Source organism: Oxyura jamaicensis, chromosome 1 (genome assembly GCF_011077185.1).
Source record: "Oxyura jamaicensis isolate SHBP4307 breed ruddy duck chromosome 1, BPBGC_Ojam_1.0, whole genome shotgun sequence".
NCBI classification, from domain to species: Eukaryota; Metazoa; Chordata; class Aves; order Anseriformes; family Anatidae; genus Oxyura; species Oxyura jamaicensis.
In genome coordinates, this window is record NC_048893.1 from 76,421,609 (window position 1) to 76,436,815 (window position 15,207).

A 15,207-nucleotide genomic window follows, 5' to 3' on the forward strand; every position below is an offset into this window, starting at 1 on the left:
GAGAGAGAGAGAGACCCACTGTCTGACAGAGAAATTCTTAATAGTGCTGTAGGACTGAGTCAAATAACACTATTTTTGATATCAGTTAAAAAGACATTTACTTAATGACTATTATGAAAGACTTGTACAGCCTGGGAAGCTCATTTATGAAACCTAACATCCAGACATATCTACTTCAGATGTCATAGGAGTAGTTGCATGATCTAAAAATATTTTAAAAGCATCTTTGTGTATATACATATGAACATGTTCATACACATAAGTGTGTGTTACAATGCCATCATCACCAAGTAAGTTCATCAGACTGTGTTATTCACATGATAGCATGTCTTACTACACACTACCATCACAAAGCTTATTCTCACAACTTATTTAACATCTACTCTTTTCAAAATCAACAAAACAGAATGAACAGGAAGACTAATTCTTAAGTTGTGTTTCTAACGCCTCATCAAACCAGAGATCTTAGACATGTTTTTGTTGGGTCAGAGCACTCTATGTATTGGCTCAATGGTCTTCAATGACGTATTCAAAGAACATGGACTGAGCAACTCCACTGATACACCTCAATGTATATACAGATCAGCACCTAGGAAACAAACAAAGGACAATTCAGCATGGGCAGTTTCAGTGCTTAGCTTTTTACTTAGTTCACCAAGAATCAAAATTGTTGATTTCTGGGCTTCCCTTTCTTAAGAGAGTACTCTTATCTGTCATATCTGCACTGATGTCTTGTTAGTTGGGTGTTATCACCTTACCACAGCTGCTTTCATCCCCATTCCTTGAGCTGGTACTAATGTTAATTACACAGAGAAGAAGCATATTAGCAGCATACAATAAAGGAGAATAAAATGCAACTATCATATCAGAAAAAGAAAGCTTCCACCTTATTTAATCATGATCTTTATGATTTTGCATCAGAGTGAAAGCACCAGAGGTCAGAATATACAAGAGTTTCTTTATCTAAGACAGCTGCGCTGCATAAAGTAAGATTGAATTGAAACAGATTATCATTAAAGCACTCCAAGTGCAGACACTTATGTCTTGGCTTGAGTAGTTTGTTTAGTTTAATATAAAGAAATTTAAGTAGCTTAACTAAACTAAAATATACTCCTCTTGAAACAAATATCACTGTTTTTACTGTGTTTAAATAAAAGTCTGTTTAGTTTATATGAACATGACTTATTGGTTAGAAAAATCTTAAAACAATGATCATAAATCAATGGAAATATTCAGTTAATCTGTCCAAGAGTCATATTTAGTATCATTAATAGCGTTATCAGAACTCTAAAAGCAGACTAAGATGGCGTCACAAGATTAAATAAATGCAGGCTACATTGCCAATATAGAGTCACTGCTGTCAGCACTCTAGGGAGAAACTTGTCTAGGAGAAAATGTCAGTTCTTTGACTCAGTGCTTAAATTAATATCTGAATAAGTTCAGTAACGTCTAATCCATTGTACAAGAAAGCTTATACCAGTTCACCTGGAAGGCAAGGTGAAGAATAATGATTTCTGAATCCTCCAAGAATGCATGCTTGACAAACTGGTTTATCAGTGAGGCTAGAGGGCAGAAATGAGTTCAGCACAAACACAAAATAAATTAACACATAAATTAATATAGTCTATTAACTCACAGATTAGATAGCAGAAGCTAACTAAGGATCTATTCATCTTCAGGCTAAAGGTTTTTTTTTTTTTTTTTTTCCAGATATTTCAAAAAATTAACAAGATGAGCTCTGAAATATGCAACATGGAGTCTAGAAGGTGATCATTCCCTTTTGAAAAGCATTGAAAGCCTACCATCACTCTGATCCAATAGAGGACATAAATCAGTTTTATATCTCCGTTCAACAGTTAGACCTGTCTTGATACATTTCCTGTACAACCATATAATCCTACTTCCTATTTTCTTTACAGGAACAGGTAAGTTCTCTAAAGCAATCCTCTTTGCAAATAACCTCCAAATGCAATCTGCTTTAACCTTGTTTTCTAAGCCCACTGCTCATTCCATTCACATTGGTTTTCCTCGCTATACCCCTCCTGATACTCTGTCAGTCTCCAGTGCCATTTTCTCTGTCCTCAACCTCTTGCTCAGTTCACCAACCCTTCCCCTCTAATAGAAGAAAACAGTCTTGTACTATTAGAAGAATAGGCACATGACCTAATAGATCTCTTCCATCTCTAACTCTTATGAACAGTGCCTCTGAGTGCCTCTTTTGTTGGTTTGTTTGTCCACTCTAGCATTAATTAGGTTTTAACAAGTGCATTTTTTGCTAGAACAGCATAAAAAAAAAAAAAAAAAAAAAAAAAAAACATTAAAGCAGCCAGCTGGATCTAGTTGACCTATAAATTCATCCACCTGTTTTCTAAATAGATAGAGTCTTATGGTTATATGATACAGTTAATGTTTGTTTGTTTTCCATCTATTCCATAATGTCAGGTACTAAATTAAAGTCTTAAGATTTAATAGCAATGTTAACTAGAACTACAGGATACATTTTTAACTACATTGTTACACTAACAAGGTTGGCCTAAGCACAATAAAAATTATTCTGCTTATTTTCCTCAAGCATCCAGCATAAGTTATACTGTTCATATTTTGTATATTGGCACAGCCATACAAGTCAAGTACAGATCTAATTTAAAGATGCATAAAATACGTCTTATAATTTGTTTAAGTTCTCAGATGGTAGAAAATACACAGAGATCCTGCAGCTGATGACCAAGGAGAGTGGCTTGATGTAATTACCAAACGATGAATGCATACACAGCAGAAACAAACAAAATCTTTGTCTGAAGAGTTACTGAGGGTGTACAACTGGAAGTAGACAATTTAGTGGGGGAAACCAAAGCTTCTGCAGTTTGCAAAGAAATCACTGTAGATTCTAAGGAGGGAAAAAACAAACAACAAAAAAAAAAAACAGCACACACAAAATAAAACAAAAATCACAGCAGATACAGTGATGAATTTCAAGATGAGAATTGACATGCTTAAAGAAAAACACTAGCAGATGAAATCCTGTTTATAAGGCCATACTCCTGTTTCCAGTCTTACTTATAACTATGGTCGCACTAAATACAGGGTCAGGCCTGAATCACTGGCCTGCATTTGTAGCTATTCTCAGAGTGCTTAGACCGTGTCCCATTTTAGTCCATTTTCCACTGGAATAAAGGTTTACATAAGACACTGAGCAATAATGAATCACACACTGAAAACAGAAGCTCTGGGGAAATAATAAAAAGCTTTTGGAGTTACTTTTTGCCCCCAGAAGTCCTGCATACACTCCCACTAGAAATAATAAAACAGTAACTTACACAGCTGGCTTTCGAGTAACACTAAGTACAATAAAACATTATGCAACAGTGCACATGGCTGCTGGTCTGTAAAGGACGGACGTATGCTGGCTTGTTATCATATTTAACCCTGATAACTTTGCACAGCCTATTTAATTCATCACTGAGTATCAAATACCAGTGGTGCAAAAGCATGAGAAGCACGACTTTCTGAATTGTGTGAGGCTTTTGGTGCAGTTATAGCCTGTTCCCTGTTCTCCAAGCAGTTTGTTTAGCTGTTATGTATCCAACAGATGAAGCTGATAAAGCATGGCAGCAACTATCTAACCTGGGATCTGAATGGGCACTCCACCCATCTATTCAGAGGAGAATTTGGTATTAATGTGCCTCTTTAGCCACACTGGTCTTTTCAAACAGCTGAGCACAGTCCCTGTTTTTTGCTTGCAGGCAGAACTGGAAACACCTAGATATATGTTCTGCCTAGATACCTGGCCACCATGCTGCAGGAAGACTATGGCTTGAGCTTTCAAAGCCTACAATGAATTGAACGATCCCCACCTTCCCCACATCCAACCGACCCCACACCCTCCCCCCCCAAAAAAAAAACAAAAACAGAAAGCTTTGCCTCAGGGTGTTGCAAATACTGTGATCTTTCTCGAGTTGTGATGGTGGGCTAGTTTCTATGATGCTTGCAGTTATTTTACTATCCTTGTTCCAGATAAAGAACTCTGACCTCCATTATTTATAATCTTTAAACAAATCTTCTCACGGTAATATCTGAAAGCCTTAAAAATTTATCCTGTCTTTACAGTCACAACACCTAAGTGAAGGAAGATAGAAATCTCTCTTATACAGACAGGAAATTTAGACATGGCTTGTCCTGTCAGCACACCTCATGCATGTTGGCTGTTGCTTCAGAGAATTCCTTGGGAGGCTGATAGATGCCGGCACAGGGCGTGCACATTTCCCCAGGAACTGAATCTACAGCTCTTCTTCCTTATGCAGACAAACCCATCACATCCATTACAGTTCTTCTCAAGGGAGAACAAGTGGAAATTATTGATGTGGTTTTGGCTGTGCACTCTTCACATGCAGATGTGCCCTATGCAAGCTTCTTGTATAACAGCACAGAGGTGATGGCTGCCGAGGTCCTGTCTATACTAGCTCTGGTGGGTTTTCAGCTTGGCATAACTGGTCTGAAGTAATGGGAGATCTCTTCCTGGTTGTTAGCAATGCCTGGACTATATCCTTGTGACGTGTCCTTTGCTGTGCGTTCAAACACTGACTTAATTAATTAGACTCAATTCAACAAAGTAGAAAGGAAGTTGAAGCCTTTCTTTTGGCATAAAGGAAATGAGGAACAGAGATAACCTCCAAAGAAAGTTCTTGGACTGTGGTTAAAGACAGCATCTATGCCAATGCTTGCTTTTTTATTTGAATTAACAGCTAGATGAAGAGAAGGCACGTTTGTGTGATAAACATCCAGTTTAGAATATACTAGGAACTTCTCTTGTTTTACAGTCTTTGAGTTTTTTAAGAGGTAGTAAGCATAACCCACCACACCAAGCAAGTGTAAATGGTCACGTGGAAGCTTACCAGCAACCCACAAAAAGCACAACTACAATGTTTCTATCAAACAATGCTTCCTCGAGTGTGGAAAAACATAAGATGAGAAACTTAAATCAAGATAACAGACACAAAAAATGTTTTTACTGATGACATCTGCTCAAAAGAGGTAAAGTCTTTTAGACTAGCGACAAAGCTAGATACTCCACCTGCTTAGTGTATATTCTCGTTACTGTGTAACGAGACTAAGATATGGAAAAAACAGGCATCATAACACTCCAAAATTTTCACTGTAATGCTTTAGCATAAAAGTTACCTTGCATATCCTTTCTAAACTCCCTGTGAGCAAGTACTTATCTGAAATCATTATTAGTTTTTGACAGTGCCCAGAGCAAACTGGATTCTTCCAAGGGAACTCAAGAGCAAAATAACACTCAGAACATTAAAAGTGTCCTTGAAAAAGTATGGTCACAGATGAGGTATTCATAGAGTAGCAGCATTAAACTCACATTAAGCACACAAAGCAACCACCTCTGCCAAAATTACAGCATGGTAAAAGGTCATCACAAGTTAAGAGCGATACAGTCTCTGTTAGAAAAATTATAACTTTAGTACTAGTCTCATTTTTGTAATATGTCATATAATAAACAGACCTATTGCAGTTAATGCAGGCTTGTTCTTTTACAATTCAAGATTGTATCAATAATCAACCAGCCCTACTCTGCTCAATCTACATTGGTAAATGACTTATTTATAACACCCCCCATGAACCAAGGATTTTGTCCAGCTTCAACCCACATGAATATTAATGCCCTTGACTAGACTGCCCCCATCGTTTCTGAATTAATTAAGCTAGTAAACATCTTTAAATACTTTAGAACTGGATCTGATTTGTCCTGTTGGAAACCAGTTCACCTGGGAAGAGCAGGACAGAACATGAACTTTATATATGTATCACAATTTTGGCTAACTGACAAAACAAAAAATAGTAATGAAAAATTTCTGGCTAAAGAAGAACCACTTAAAAGAAGATCCAAAAAGGAAACAATTGTAAATGTAGTATTTCCAGGTTATTGGAGAACCAGAAATGAATGCTGATGTTACAGATGACTTCAAGAAGAGAATCAACCTGTGAATGTTCAAATCATCTAATGGTACAGAACCTTGTCAATTTGAAAAAGCATTGGCTACAGAAGTTGTCTTTGTATTCCATGGCCACAGAATGGACTGAGACATAGCACAGGATCAGATTTAGAAAAAAGCATGTTTAGAAAAAGTTAGAAGGATATGGAAAGAAGAAAAAGTGAACTGAATCCAATATAGTTGAAAACTATATGGACTTCCCTTATGGTTACAGAAATAAGACACTTCCCAGCATGTGAAAGCTACTTTTGTTTGTCTCCCAAACTGCACTTCTCTTTCTAAAGACAGTCAATCCAGTTTAAGGCAGAGTCTGCAATTTAGTTCTCATGTACATATAAATAGGTTACTGGCATATCTATCTGCCTAGAAAGCTTGTGGCAGATAAGTGCCTCAAATATATAAGCGTGTGAATATGGTGTATTTTTTTGTTCTGTGTGCATGCATCTGTACAGCTATGGCAGAAATTGTGCCTGCGTAGTCGCTGTATGCTACTGGAAGTTGTGACATACCTCTTCCCTTCCTATAGCCAGTTCCTACTAGTACAACAATCCTTGTTTAAAGATTTATTCTTAAAATACATTGTAAGAAAAAAAAAAAAAAAAAAAAAAAAAAAAAAACCTTATTCTGCTTGTAAGAAAAAGTACTACCTTGGCTCTCCAATGCAAATGGGGAAAAAAGTACACTACTTCAAGGGAAGATATTGCGAGTATATGGAAGAGGTACAGTCTTCTTCCCTGGCAGGTACGCTGATGGTGCATTAATAAACTGTACCATGGATCCTAATGAGGTAATGAAAATGATAAGACTCCTGAAAAAAAAAGGCCCAAATAAAGTTACGTACTTGTGAAAAGACTTGCCAACATTACTGTTCAATCTTTTGAACAGTGAGGGGGTGGGGGGGGGGTGGGGAGGGAGGGAAGGGCAGAGAGTAAGATACTAGAGAAGAACAAGGTATTACTACTATATCAACATGATAAAGAAGTGACCTTTCAAAAAGAAATATGTCTAGTGTTGTGACTTTGAGAACCATCTTTGCACAGAGTTCTTTGCAGACTGTTAAAAGGCTAGCAAGCCCTCAACAGACATGTATCAATCTGCACTACTATGTCAAAGACTAAGATCAGATTAATAATGTATCTTAGTTCAGAAATTTTTCTACTGGGGAACTCCTTACAGAGTCCAGGATCACAGGAAGACCCAGGCTGTAGATGTCTCTAGCCCAACCTCTTGTTCAAAGCGGTGTCAGCTCTGAGCTCAGACCAGCTTTCTCAGTGCTTTATCTACCTGGATCTTGAGAGCCTACAGGGAAAGAGTCCATGGAGCCTCCCTCAGCAACCCATCCAACTGCCTGACTGTCGTTCCTCATGTCCAGTCTGAGATTCTTGTGTTTCAGTTTATGCTAGAGTTTCTTGATCTCCTGCCATATATCATTGCTGAGCCTGCACCTGTCTCCTTGATTTGCCTTGAGATTTTGGAAGGCTGCTATTAGGTCTCCCCAAAGCCTTCTCTTCTCCTGAAGAAGTCTAGTTCTCTCAGTCCCTTGATGCCAAAGTTTAAGAAAGTTAATTCTTGGTAACAATAATCCAAATTCAAGCATTTATTGCAGAAGTGATGACACTAAGACAACCTAAAAATTAAACAAGTGGACATGGCTCGGGTGGCACTGATCTCTCTGAATGCTGGTGGAAATGAGTAGAATCAGCACCTTGCTGAATTAAGCCTTACTCATTTACCAGGGAAAACAATCTGTTTTCTGTGCTTACAATGAGTGCTTTTATCAAGTGGTGTACAAAATGCTCTAATAGGCAAACTGAAGTAGCAATAGCTGTGTACCTGCTAAGAAGTCATATGGCGCACTTCAGATGTACCCTAAAATAATGCCTGGAACAAACAGCAGACCTCAAAGGAAGAAAAGTAAATGAGTAACTCTGTTGCAGGTTATTATGACATTAGTTTGTAGAAACAATAATAAGATATGGGCCAAGATGCACAAGACAGATGGGTAGAACTTCTTGATTGTTTTAAAGATAACATGAATTGAACAATTGAAATCAACTCTTTTGGATCATTTAATACACACATGAAGGGGAAACATTAAGCTTTTCCATAAGCATAACACTGGATTTTCATTTGCAATAGCATATGTTAATATTTGCTAAATTACCCTTCTACAACAGGTGCTCTATTTTGTGAGGTAATATTGACCATCCCTTTAATGGATAGAGTCATAAAGTAATAAAATTGTTTCCAAGGTAAATGGGACCACCCATTCATTTAATCCTAATGTAAAAAGTGGAAGTATTGAATTGCAGGCATGTGAGTGACTATGAATAACAAATTATGGTCAGGTACTACTCTGATCTGTGCCCAAGGATCACCAGAATTTAGACATTCAAGGCAAAGGTCATGCATTCGATCTCTGCATCGCAGCCATCATGGCAGTTGGGCAGCCATGATTTACTGTCAGATGCCACCATCAGTATTGAGTGGCTTGAGCCCATCAGAGTCCCTGACGAGGTGATCTAGCATTGCAGAGTACACATGTCACTGAAGCGACATAAAGGTGCCAGTCCCCAGGCACATGGCCTAAGAAGTCAAATTGTGCAAATTTTGTGAACAGTTAACCCCTTTGCTCCTTCATTCTATGAACATTGAAGGTCTTGGCTTCAAGCCTACTAATAAGCTGCAGTTTGCTATACATTTGGTTATGATCATTAATTTAAGCAAGTAGCATAACAAAAGGGAGTTACAGAAATAATGTCTATTCTGATTCTGTAGCATGTTCAGTTTGAATAAATTGTTATTAAATGGCTGAACTCCTCCAGTACAAACTGAGTGCTTACGCAATTCATGAACTGATTTATCTACTTTCCTAACATTGACCTCCGAGGAATAAATTCATCACTAGTGAAATCCACTTGAATTATTTTCACCTATCAAGTTAAACCAAGGATAAGTATATCCTACTGGCTGGTTTAGCAAGATGTCACAATTGTGTTAAAGCTACCTCCTGATTTTGTAATCTTTTTTTGCCTATGATTTTGTGGCAGATTTCAATACTCTGTTTCCACAGTAAAAAATCAGAACATCCACTGGATCACACACCACTAGGAGAGCTAGGCCTGTCAGTAACAATCAGCGCAATAGGTAGACAAGGCAGGACTGTAGAAACCAGCGGCACAATTCATTTCTTATACATAAAATTCCTTCAAAACAGGCCAGAAAGTGAGGGCTGAGGGTGGAAATGGTTCAAGAGAAAAGAAAGATTGGGACTAAAAGCAATAAATGATGAATGGGGAGATGAAAAGATACAAGGCTGTAATAATGCTGTTGTTTACTGCTACCTTTATAAAGTTAGTTTTTTGTTGGTGGTGGTGGTGTTTGTTTTTTTTTTTATGAGTATATTGGTAATTTTCTGCATCTTTGATACATGCTCTACAAATACATAGTGACAGCCATAACCCTGAAGAGCTTACAGTCTGAATAGATGAGGCAAATAAAGAGTAAAGGGCTCAGACAGAACCAACGTGCCCAAGGCTACACCACATGAGGGTGACAAGAGTGTACAGATCTTCTACTGCTGCAGCTTTGCTTTACACTGTCTTTTCTACAGTTAAAATACAAAGTAAAGTCAGGTTTTGTGCAGTTGAGAGGAATCCACTGAGAAATCAACGCTGCTTTGAGCAAGCAAGCATGTCTATGGTTTGTCTTGCTACTTGTTTTTAACCTGGGCATGCCATAGCGTTACTGTCAGGTGCTGGATAACACCTCAGGAGATCAAGTCCTTTTTCCTAGACACACAACAGATTCAACAAAAGAAGTATGAAATGTGGGAGTCTGTATGTATCGCTCCTTGATACACTTGCATTCTGTCCCAAAGCACTCAGGCAGGGGGAAGCTGCGTGGTATTTTTCCTGAGCTGTTTCAGATCAGCTTTCTGCTGGGATTGGTCTGACACTCTCCCCAGCTGCAGAAACTGCCAGTGGCCCTCACCAGGGCCTTGTGAAGCTCCTCCAAAGCCCTTGCCTGTTCCAGACCCACCATCACCAGTAGCACTGCACCACTGGTGCCCACCTAGGAACGAGCAGTGGTGGCAAGACCCCAATTGGGATGTGAGCAATGCTTGTTATCAGCAGCAGAGAGGATCTGGGGAGACACCTGCCAGGCACATACCTGTTGTGCCCCTATTCCATCTGTTACAGTTAACCAAGGACAGCAGATAACTCAGTCTTGTATTTCTCAGCTGTTAACTTCAGCATCAGTCTGCAGCTGTGAAGTTCACAATCAGCCTTGCACTGACCTTCTTTAAAACCCAAGTACTTTTCTTAGTGAAGCTGTTTCACAGGATATAAAGTTGCTGTGATGTTCCCTCAGTCTAATTGAAATGCACCCCTGCTACCTCCATGCCCTTTGTCTTGACAAGCAAAGATTTCATTTTAATCCTCAGATCAGCCTCACTAAGCAGAACATAAACATGACTTGTAAAAGGGTAGTTCCCACAGATGCTCGTCTCTCATGTTAGCTTTCAATACCAGCAACTGCTCTTTCATTATTTAAAGCTATTTCTGAAATTACTCAGAAACTCTAAACGTCCATTACTGGGTATTACCCAAAGTCTATTTTAAGTACAATGGCAGACCTAAGACCTATAACAAACTCACAGGCATAAAAAGGCATGATGCCTGCCAGCACACCATACTCTTGACAGTTTCTTTTCTTTTTAATCATTAAGTGTCCCGTGTTACAAATAAACCGTAAGTAAAACCTCAGAGGAAATTATATGACTTCCCTTCCCCCCTTCTCCCTCCCCACTCATTACTTCTTTTCCACGTATGCTGACTGCAATGAAACAACATGGAAAGAGACAGAATCACACACATCCTGCTTCTCAAACAAGAAATCTCTCGGGAACAGAAAGCTCCTTCGCCAAGTATAAATAACAAACCAGAGCATCAAAATCCGTAAACACAAAGCGGCCAGCTACCGTTTTCCTTGTCTGCCAAGGCAAAGTCCCTCCGCTACTCTGCATCCCCCGGAAGGATGGACGAGTGGATTTGGGCTCCGCTTACCTTGAGCATGCTGGCAGCCGAGGCGGGTGCTCCTGCTCCGCGGCGGTGTGGGCTGCCTGCCGCCTGACCTCCGCTCCCTCGGGTGCTGCTGCGGGCTCAGGGCCGCCCGATCCTCCCGCCGGCACCTCCGGGGCTGCTGCTGCCACCGCTTGCGGGCTCCGATTGCATCAGCGGGCGAGGGCGGCGCGCACGCCGGCAGCCGCGGGGGAAAGGGGCGAGGGGCTGCGGCCGCCCCGCCTCGCCTCCCTCCTTCCCTCCCTCCCTCCTCCCGGCCTCACGTCCCCAAATCGGCCCCGCCGCGGCTGAAGGCTGGGACTGAGAAACGTGTCCACCCCGGCGAGCCTTTCTTCTCCTCCCTGCCGGCACGAACCCTCTGAAAGTCGTCGCTTGCAGCCTCTGAGTCATTTCCTCCTCCTCCTCGCCTCCCAGCTGCCTGACACGGCGGCACCTCGCAGATTACCCCTCGGCAGCCAGTCAGTCCCCAGCTCCTAACAGGCTCACCCCCAAGCCCACCACCCCACGCACAACTTGCTGCAACAAACCCAGGAGGGGCCCACGCAGCCCCTTTGGTTTTGAGCCAGGTGGGCTTGCTGCATGGCTCAGGATGGAGCCTTGGGCGTAATGCCGCGAACTTCAGCATGGCTGGCACCTCCACTGCTCTTCCTCCCTGCAGCTGGGGTGTACACGGTGTCCTCCATCTCTGTGTGCAGGCACCTAGCAGGAGGGAGGTAACCAGTACTGGAGGCGACTGCCCTGCCAGTGACACCGTGCAGTCGTACTGGAAAACTGGGAACTCTTAAGAGAAAACCCCAGTGTAACCAGAATGTAGTGTTCACAATGTACTTACTTTAATCTTGACTGAAAACTAAAGACTTAACTAAAGAGTTAAGTCTTTTACCAGAGAGTTGTTCAGGTTGGAAAAGACCTCTAAGAACATCCAGTCCAACCTTTAACCTAGTACTGACAAGTCCACCGCTAAACCGTGTTACTAAGTTATATGTTTACATGTTTCTTGAAGACCTCCAGGGATGGTGACTCAACCACTTCCCTGGGCAGCCTGTTCCAGTGCCATGCAACCTTTTCAGTAAAGAAATTTCTCCCAGTATTCAACCTAAACCTCCCCTGGCACAACTGGAGACCATTTTCTCTTGTCCTATCACTTGGGAGAACAGCCCCATTCCCACCTTGCTACAACGTCCATTAAGGTAATTGTAAAGTATAATTACATCTCCCCTGAGCCTTCTTTTCTCCAAGCTAAACAATTCCAGCTCCCTCAGTTGCTTTTATTCCTTTATTACTGTTTTCATAATTTCCCCCTTCTCCTCTGCTTAAGAGTAGTTGTTGAAAGCTGTTTCATTTCAACTGACAAAAGCATCAGATTCTGCCTTGCATGATGTACCTGAATTATTCCTACTTGCACAGTGCTGGAGATTGGTTATAAAAACCAAAGCAGGTCTCCATACCTGTCACTATGGCCAGGTAAGAAAATATTATTTAAGGGAGTTACAAAAATTTGGATTCCAAAGAAACATAGGTAAATGATGCTAGCCAAAATGAAAGTTCATGGAAATAATGATGTTTTAGTGGCTATTTAGGAGAGAAGAGAGATGCAAGGCAGAAGGTAGCAGCAAAGCATCTGACAGATGCAACTCATCATCAGTGAACTGCTGTTCAGTGCTCATGTGAGCAATTCAATCCATTCATGATAAAGTATCTTCACATTACAAACACAATGCAGGAACAACCATACTGTGGCAGGCCAAAGGCACATTTGATCCAGAAACCTGTCTCTGACACCATATAGTACCCATGCCTACAAAGGAGTACAAGAACAGAAAAAGCATGCAGGGGCACTTTCTTGACATGCTTTTGTAGCCTCAAGGGGTTTGTGCCACAGCAATTTCCTGAAGGATGTATTCTTCAGGCTTAACAGATGTGCATGGATTTTTATCCTACTAATTGTTTTTTGAATCCGTGTAAAATCTGGTGTATATAAGATCTCGTTATCAGGTTCCACAATTTAGCTCTTTTTTTGTGGAAAAAATACCTAATTTTGTTTTGTTTTCAACTAGACACTTGAGAATTTCACATGATCCTCCCTTCTTCTGGTACTGTCAGAAATACTATAAACAGAAGTGAAGATTAAAATATTCATCTCCTTTATGTCATTTGTGATTTTATAGGCTACTCTTGAATCCACTGTCAGTCATGGCCTTTTCCAGATAAATTGTTCCAATCTTTTTAGTCTTGATACAAGAGCAGTTACATACCTTTGATCACTCTTAAGATGGGCACATGAACTACAGAAAACACTCGAAATGCAGATAAAAACGTTTACTTCTCATTTTCTCTTTTTCCCATGTCTTGTCATCATAATCCTGATGTTCTGTTTCCTAATTTGACTAGATTTATCTCCTGAAAGAGTCATTCACAACTCAGCAATGTTTCCATATTTTTTTGCCATTTGCATCCTTTTAAATTTACAGACATTATTATATGTCATTTTGAAAACTCAGTTTCATAGTCCTTCTGCAACTCTTTGCAGATAGCTCTAGTTGTGTTGAATTATTATTCAACAACAATTATTATTCAATCCTTCAGGGTATTACACAATACCCTGAAGGATTTAGTCTCATCAGCAAACCTTGTCCCTTTTCTGTTTGCCTCCATTTCCATATCATTTTCTCAGTTGCAGACTCTCTCTTCTGTTTCTTAAATTTTAACCGATTAATTAAAAGGAGAAAGAAAGAGAAAGGAGAAATGTTATCTGAATTGCAGAGGATATTTGGTACATCCTCTTGTGCAAAGTCAAAACCATGAATTCTACTGGCTACATATTAAAAAGATATATTTTTATTAATAGCCAAACTGGCCTTGAACTTGCAAATAAAAAACTGAAAAAGGACACCAAACTACAGAACTTCCCTCAAAACTTGCAGCTTTTCTTGCTGCAACACTCCCAGAAAGTGAACTTGCCATTAGTAAATGTGCCATACTGGTGTATTTAACATCTTTGGTGATGACATGGACAGTGGGATCAAGTACCCCATCAGCAAGTTTGCCAATGATACTGAGCTGTGTGGTGCAGTTGACACTCTGGAGGGAAAGGATGCCATCCACAGGGACCTGGACAGGCCTGAGAGGTGGGCCTGTGTGAACATCATGAGGTTCAACAAGGCCAAGTGCAATGTCCTGCATCTGGGCAGGGGCAATCCTAAGCACAAATACAGGCTGGGTGGAGAATGGATGGAGAACAGCTCTGAGGAGAAGGACCTGGAGGTGTTGGTTGATGAGAAGCTCAACATGAGTTGGCAATGTGTGCTTGCAGCCCAGAAAGCCAACTGTATCCTGGGCTGCATCAAAGGCAGCATGGCCAGCAGGACAAGGCAGGCGTCCCTGCCCATGGCAGGGGGGTTGAAACTAGATGATCCTTAAGGGTCCCTTCCAACCCAAACCATTCTGTGATTCTATGATACAGACATATTTTTGCAGTATTGTCATGTATTACTTCAATCTAATTACAGATCCTTATGTAACACTCCAGAAGTTATAATGCAATGGAGACTCACAGCTTTATCTTTCTTTACCTGTACATATTCAATTAACTGTATTGATCCATCAATAAGAACATAGATTTTCTACTTTCTCAATATTTCATTTTCATAAAAGAGAGTATTACTCATTTCTATGCTAGATTTTTCCTTAATACAAAGCATTCTGTGAACACATGACAGCACAGGTAAACTTCTAAAGTTCCAATGAGTATATTTTTAACAGCTATGAGAAAATTTCGTAATTTAAACACTTTGACTCCAAAGAGTTACCAGAAGTTCTAGAGATCCACAAGGTAAATATGATCTGCAACACCTGGAGCCCTAGGGGCAGATTAGGTTTGTAGAACAGCCACAAAACCCTGCAATTAAGCATGTTCCATTCATTTTGTTGGTGTGCAGATGAGCACAGCATTTGTTCTCTTTGCTGTGGGCTCATGAGTAGAATTTTTGCAGATGACTGAAGGGGTTTCACTCACGCAGATTATTCAAGCCAGAACTGAATAAACTCTTATTTAAGCCACAGAAATGTGAGGAACTAATGTCCAGAGAAAAAAAAAAAAAAAAAAAAAAAAAAAAAAA

General features: G+C 40.2%; 1 protein-coding gene across 2 annotated transcripts in view; it reads right to left on the reverse strand.

Annotated features, from left to right (window-relative positions):
• Positions 1-11,432, reverse strand: part of BCAT1 (branched chain amino acid transaminase 1) — a 63,410-nt gene extending 51,978 nt beyond the window's left edge. Inside the window, exon 1 of one of the 2 annotated variants that reach the window (XM_035311676.1) lies at positions 11,075-11,432. In XM_035311676.1, the coding sequence (XP_035167567.1) occupies positions 11,075-11,083 (9 nt within the window). In that variant the 5' untranslated portion in view covers positions 11,084-11,432. The remainder of the gene's footprint in view (positions 1-11,074) is intronic. The other variant, XM_035311684.1, reaches the window with a different exon arrangement.
• Positions 11,433-15,207: the final 3,775 nt, after the last annotated feature.